The following is a 6,242-nucleotide window of genomic DNA, read 5'->3' on the forward strand; positions in this document are numbered from 1 at the left end:
TCCCACGGCTACTGACATGCGGAGAATATGACTTCCCTCAGTTTGGGGAAGGAGACTTACTCAACTCTGCATCTTTTCTCACTGCAAAATAGAAGGAAAGGAAATTCATTGTCAGAGGGGTCAGCTGCACATCCCACAGCTACTACCATGGGGAGACCCTGAATGCCCTCAGTTTGGGGAAGGGCTTACCCAACACTTCATCTTTTCTCCCTTCAAAATAGAAACAAAGGAAATTCATGGTCAGATGGGACAGCTGCTCATCCCTTGGCCAGTGCCATGGGGAGACAATGACTTCCCTGATTGTTGATGTAGTCTTACCCAACTCTGCATCTTTTATCCCTGCAAAAGAGAAGCAAAGGAAATTCAGAGTCAGAGGGGACAGCTGCACATCCCATGGCTACTTCCATGGGGAGACCCTGACTTCCGTCAGTTTGGGGAAAGAGACTTACCCAACTCTTCATCTTTTCTCCCTGCAAAATAGAAGCAAAGGAAATTCATTGTCAGAGGGGACAGCTGCTCATCCCACAGCTTCTGCCATGGGGAGACCCTGACTTCCCTGTTTGGGAAGGACGCTTACCCAACTCTGCATCTTTTCTCCCTGCAAAAAAGCAATCATAGGAGATTCATGGTCAGAGGGGACAGCTGATCATCCCACAGGTACTGCCACGGGGTGACTCTGACTTCACTCCATTTGGTGAAGGAGACTTACCCAACTCTTCATGTTTTTTCTCTGCAAAATGAACCAAAGGAAATTCATGGTCAGAGGGGAGAGCTGCTCATCCCACGGCTCATGCCATGTGGAGACCCTGAATTCCCCCAGTTTGGGGAAGGAGACTTACTTAACTCTGCATCTTTTCTCTCTGCAAAGAAGAAGCAAAGGAAATTCATGGTCAGAGTGGACAGCTGCTGACCCTACAGCTACTGCCATGGGGAGACCCTGAATTCCCTCAGTTTAGGGATGGAGACTTACCCAACTCTGCACCTTTACTAACTGCATAATAGAAACAAAGAAAATTCACCGTCAGAGGGAACAGTTGCTCATCCCATGGCTTCTGCCATGGGGAGACCCAGACTTTTCTCAATTTCAGGAAGGAGACATACCCAACTCTTCGTCTTTTCTCCCTGCAAAATTGAAGCAAAGCAAATTCATGGTCAGAGGGGACAGCTGCTCATCTCTTGGCCTGTGCCATGGGGAGACCCTGACTTCCCTCAGTTTGGGGATGGAGACTTACACAACTCTGCATCTTTTCTCTCTGCAAAATAGAAGAATAGGAAATTTATGGTCAGAGGGGACAGGTGATCATCNCCGTGGTGGATTTCCTTGGTGGCTTCCCGTTATGGCGGTGTTGGTATCCTGTGCAATCAGCTCCTGCAGTAAGCGTAACTCCTGTGGTTATTGCGAGGCGCAGTTCATCTCTCAATTCTATTCTGCAGATGTTTCCTCTAGAAAAGAAAGCAAAAGCGAGGGATGCTGAGGTGGGACAGCTTGTCAACCCATGGGAAACCCCACATTCCTTTTGTTTGGGGAAGACTCACCCGATTCTTCCATTTTTACCACTGCAAAAGGAAGAGAAAAGCAACTTATGGTGAGGTGAGACAGCTTGCCATCCCCTGGGAAACCCCATATTCATTGGGTTCAGGGAGGAAGACTCACCCCCTGCTTCAGATTGTTCAGCTGGAAAAGGAAGAGAAAAGCAACGCATGATGAGAGGAACATCTCATCCCACAGCTCATAAAGGGTAACACAAGAGTTTTTGATTTGAGAGTGGACTCACCCAATTTTGCAACGTATTTTTCTGCAAAATAGCAAATAAGAAATGCATGATGAGATGGGTCAGATGATCATCCCATGGCTGATCCCATGGGAAGACCCCAAATGCCTTCAGTGTACGGAGGGAGACTTACTCAGATTTGCAAAATGATAATCTGCCAAGGAAAAGCAGAAACAAAGCACGATGAGAGGAACATCTCATGCCACAGCTCCCACTGGAAGACCCCAGTGTTTTTAATTTGGGAGGGGACGCTCACCTATATATTGAAAACGTGTCTCTGGATACGAAAGAGAAAAGCAGTGCATAGTCAGAGGGGATTTTTCATCCCATTCATAGTTCCTTGGGAGGACCCCACATTCCCTCAGTTTAGTGACTGCTACTTACTCAGCACTGAATTCCATTTCTCTGCAAAAATATGAGAAAAGGCAACGCGTGATGTGAATGAGATTGAATGTCATCCCATGAGAAACCAGAAATTCGTTGGGTTTTGGTAAGAAGACTCACCCACTGCTTTACTTTGTTCCTCTGCAAAAGAAAGGGAAAAGCAACGCATGATGAGAGGAACATCTCATCCCACAGCTCACACAGACAGACACCATTTTTTCTTTTCATTTTGGGAGGGAGGACTCACCCAGTTCTCTAATGTATATCTCTGAGAAAGAAATTAATAAGAAATGCATGATGAGAAGGGTCAGATAATCATCCCATGGCTGATCCAGTGGGATGACCCCAAATCTCTTTGGTGTGGAGGCAAAGACTCACCCATTATTGCATCCCTTCTCTCTGCAAAGGAAAAGCAGAAACAGTGCGTGATGAGAGGAACATCTCATCTCAGAGCTCCCACAGGATGACCCCAATGTTTTTAATTTGGGAGGGGAGACTCACCCATCTTTTCACAGTATTTCACTGGCAACGGAAGAGAAAAGCAGAACATGATGAGCGGAACATCTCATCCCACATCTCACACAGGCAGGCACCATTATTTTTTAACTGGGGATGGAGAACTCACCCAGTTTTTCAGCTTGTTTCTCTGCAAAAGAAACAAATAAGAAATGCATGATGAGAAGGGTCAGGGGATCATCCTACGGCTGATCGCATGGGAAGACCCCAAATTCCTTCATTGTAGGGAAGGAGACTTACTCAGATCTGCAGCAGTTGAATCTGCAAAGGAAAAGCCGAAAGAGTGTGTGATGAGGGGAGCATCATCCCAGAGCTACTGCAGGAAGACTCCAACATTTTAAATTTGAGGGGCAGACTCACCCATACAGTGAAAGTGTTCGTCTGGAAAAGAAAGAGGAAAGCAGTGCATGGTCAGAGGGGATTTTTCATCCCACATGCAGTCCCTTGGGGGATCCCCAAATTCCCCCAGTTTAGTAACTGCAACTTACTCAACCATAAACTCCAGATCTCTGCAAAAAAGACATAAGAGGCATTGCATGGTGAGGTGGGACATTTATCATCCCATGGGAAACCCCATATTCCATTGGGCTCAGGGAAGAAGACTCACCCACTTCTTCTGTTAGTTTCACTGGAAAAGAAAGAGAAAAGCATTGCATCATGAGAGGAACATCTCATCCCACAGCTCACACAGGAAGAGCCCCATGTTGTTGGCTACTGTGCGATGGGTGACTCACCCAGTTCTGCAGCCTGTTTCTCTGCAAAAGAAAGAAACAAATAAGTGCATGATGAGAAGAGTCAGATGATCATCCCATGGCTGATCCCATGGGAAGAACCCAAATACCTTCAGTGCAGGGAGGGAGACTTACTCAAATATGCAACATGAAAATGTGCAAAGGAGAAGCAGAAACAGTGTGTGATGAGAGGAACATCTCATCCCACAGCACACACAGACATAACATTTAAAAAAAAAATGGGGACTGATGGCTCACCCAATATCGCAGCTTGTTTCACTGGAAAAGGAGGAGAAGAGCAGTGCATGGTCAGAGGGGACAGCTGCTCATCCCACGGCTCATGCCATGGGGAGAGCCTGAATTCCCTCAGGCTGGGGAAGGAGACTTACCCAACTGTGCATCTTTTCTCGCTGCAAAATAGAAACAAGAGAAATGCATGTTCAGAGGGAACAGCTTCTCAATATATGGCTGCTCCCCATGCCCAGACCCCAAATCTTTTTGTTCTGGGAAGTGGCCAATGAACACATTGGTCCCATGAAGGAAATAAACTAATAGGAAGGAACAAAATGGGGACGAGTTTTGCATGTGGATCAGTGAGGATCGACACATCCCATGGCCCCAACCCATCACAAAACCCAGCACTCTGCAGTCTTCTGTCAGTTCCATTCAAGGCACTTTGATGGTGGAAGGGGCTGCAAGGACTCACTCAGCTCTCTGCTCTGTGCCACTGGAAAACAAAGTGGAGGAAGAGGTGGTCAGCAGGGCAGCTTGGCTTCTGGGGACATCTACAGAGTCCCTGGACCTTCCCACCTGCCCCACATTCCAGCCACGTTCCTGTCTTCCCACCCTCACCCCTTTTCATCTTCCCCTTCAGTCCCAAAAAGAAAGGCAAATGTTATTGAATGAGCACTGGGAATCTCAGGGAAAATCTCCCTTCCTCCTCGTGTGTACCTCCATGGACAAGAGCTCAGCACCACCCCGACCATCCTTGTCCCTCCCAGCACCTCCCTGCACTCCATCCCCTCTGCTCTCAGCTCACCTCGCTTCCAATGGAGAAAAACAATGATGACAAATGACCCAAGCAGAAATGGGAAGACCACAGCCAGAGCCGCCGCCCAGGAATGGACAATTTGGGAACAGGGATCTGGAAAAAACCATCAGGAAGAGGGTTCCTTTTTCATTGCCATGTGTGGAAAAGCAAGAGTCAGACTTGGGAGATGCCAGAATGTGAAGGGGCAGCAAGCAGGGAGCAGTGAGGCACAATGGCAGCGTCCCCAGACTGGCACAGGTGGAGGAGCTGCTCAGCAGCCTGTGCCCACTGCCACTAAGCCATGAAGGAACCCATCCCAGAAACCCAACCCAACCACCTCATCCATGCAGATCCATCCCCAAATCACACCATGCGCCCGCTCCAACCCAAGCATCTCCTGGAACAACTCAACCCCATTCTCTTTCAAAGGCTCCTGCCCTTCAGCTCTCCATGTATGGCCATGAGGATGAGGATGGACAGAGGTGGGGGTGGGACACACAAACCCAGCGACACCTGGAGGCGTCACCCCAGCCACTGACCTGACACCTCCAGGTTCACCACAGCTTCTGCATAGTCAGCACCATCCTGCACAGCGCAGATGTACGAGCCGCTATCGGAGGAGCTCACAGCAGTGATGCGCAAATCCAGGTTTCCATCAGAGAGACCGTTCCTGAGCAGTTCTGTCCTCCCTTTATATTCCTCCATCTGCTCCAGGTCCACTCCATCTTGGTAGTGGTGCACAAGCCCAGCGGACCGTTGCTGGATCCATCTGATGTCCAAGCTCCGAGCATCCTTGAAAGGGGACAAGTGGCAGCGCAGCACGACGTCCTGTCCCACGATGGCAGTGACACGGGGGCTGGGTGCCACCACCCTGAGCTGGGCTGTGCAATGAGAAGGGCACAGAGAGACAGTGAGATGGTGCCTGTGTTCATGTGTGGGCACGGAGCGGCACAGGGGGAGGTGGTGCACGCTGCATCCCATGTGCAAGAGCTGTAGAGGGAGCAGGAGGGAGTGGGGAAGGATTCCTGGGTGTGGGAGCCCACTCACAATGTGTGGAGGAGGAGGAGGAGAGACAGAAATTCTACCAAAAATCACGTGTTTCATGGAAGAACCAAAGTGAAAGTGAAACCCAAGTAGGGCTGGGTGCTGGGCTTGAGTCCTCCCTGTCCCAGGGACACTCCCCTCCTCCCCCTCCAGCAACACCTGTGGCAGGCACAGCAGTCCCACAGGACCCCTACCTGATCCCAGGTGGAGGAGGAGCAGAGCCAGGAGATGAGGCAGGAGGCTCCTCCAGGGGAGGGCGGACCTGGGGTGGTTGCAGCCCAATCCGAAGCGCATCTGTGCTGGAGAAGAGGAGGGGGGAAGGAGGTGGGGAAAGGAGAGAGAGGAAGGAGAGTGAGAAGGAGATGATGGAGAAGATGGGGAAGAAGGCTGGACAGAAGATGGGGAAAAAGATTGTGAAGAAAATGAGGGAAAAAGCTGCAGGAGATGTGAGCTGGAATGGATCAGCTTTGCAGTGGAGTCTCACGCCAGGGTCTGTTCTTAGAGGGTCTGAATCGCAGCCAAAACCCACACAACGGAGCTCTAAGAAGCTGAAGGGGAGCGATGCAGCCGTCCCAGCCACACCCCAGGCAGCACGGAAGCTCTGATGCGAGTGGGCAGACGGAAGCAGGCTGACTTCCCCCCGCGGGGGAAAGAGGAAGGGGCCCAGGCAGTGCAGCCAACAAGACGGGAAACAGGAACCAGAGCTGTGCATTGGAAGGGCTTGTTGTGGCAGACAGCACAGGCAGGGGTGCAGGCAGGGGTGCA

The 6,242-nt window shown here is 50.3% G+C and overlaps 2 protein-coding genes across 37 annotated transcripts in view; both read right to left on the minus strand.

Moving 5' to 3' along the window:
* Positions 1-6,242, minus strand: part of LOC110391559 (myelin-oligodendrocyte glycoprotein-like) — a 25,598-nt gene that overhangs the window by 11,441 nt on the left and 7,915 nt on the right. For 2 of the 35 annotated variants that reach the window (XM_021383494.1, XM_021383490.1), the window contains one exon: positions 578-598. The exons of 29 other annotated variants lie outside the window; for them this stretch is intronic. In XM_021383494.1, the coding sequence (XP_021239169.1) occupies positions 578-598 (21 nt within the window). Of the gene's footprint in view, positions 1-318; positions 340-449; positions 471-577; positions 599-970; positions 992-6,242 lie in introns of all 35 variants that reach the window. 4 more of the 35 variants (XM_021383492.1, XM_021383493.1, XM_021383491.1 and 1 more) reach the window with 4 other exon arrangements.
* Positions 1,309-6,236, minus strand: LOC110391563 (myelin-oligodendrocyte glycoprotein-like). Of its 2 annotated transcripts, XM_021383497.1 has the most exons (23): positions 5,672-6,236; positions 4,973-5,314; positions 4,443-4,547; positions 4,110-4,130; positions 3,793-3,813; positions 3,662-3,682; positions 3,407-3,427; positions 3,280-3,300; positions 3,161-3,181; positions 3,033-3,053; positions 2,913-2,933; positions 2,782-2,802; positions 2,658-2,678; positions 2,535-2,555; positions 2,404-2,424; positions 2,277-2,297; positions 2,157-2,177; positions 2,029-2,049; positions 1,906-1,926; positions 1,776-1,796; positions 1,655-1,675; positions 1,537-1,557; positions 1,309-1,443 (listed from the first exon to the last, which is right to left on the minus strand). In XM_021383497.1, exons 1-23 carry the CDS (start codon positions 5,769-5,771, stop codon positions 1,424-1,426), a joined length of 966 nt encoding a protein of 321 aa, XP_021239172.1. In that variant the 5' UTR covers positions 5,772-6,236; the 3' UTR covers positions 1,309-1,423. The 2 variants fall into 2 exon arrangements, with proteins under 2 accessions (XP_021239172.1, XP_021239171.1); XM_021383496.1 differs by having other exon boundaries at positions 1,313-1,557.

Source organism: Numida meleagris, unplaced genomic scaffold, assembly GCF_002078875.1.
Source record: "Numida meleagris isolate 19003 breed g44 Domestic line unplaced genomic scaffold, NumMel1.0 unplaced_Scaffold404, whole genome shotgun sequence".
NCBI classification, from domain to species: Eukaryota; Metazoa; Chordata; class Aves; order Galliformes; family Numididae; genus Numida; species Numida meleagris.

Coding starts and splice junctions, on each gene's coding strand:
- LOC110391563 (XM_021383496.1), bottom strand. CDS start 5,771: ATGCGCTTCGGATTGGGCTGCAACCACCCCAGGTCCGCCCTCCCCTGG. Junction 5,315..5,671: donor CCTCCTCCACCTGGGATCAG/GTAGGGGTCCTG, acceptor CTCATTGCACAG/CCCAGCTCAGGGTGGTGGCA. Junction 3,182..3,279: donor GAAACTAACAGAAGAAGTGG/GTGAGTCTTCTT, acceptor TCTTTTTTGCAG/AGATCTGGAGTTTATGGTTG.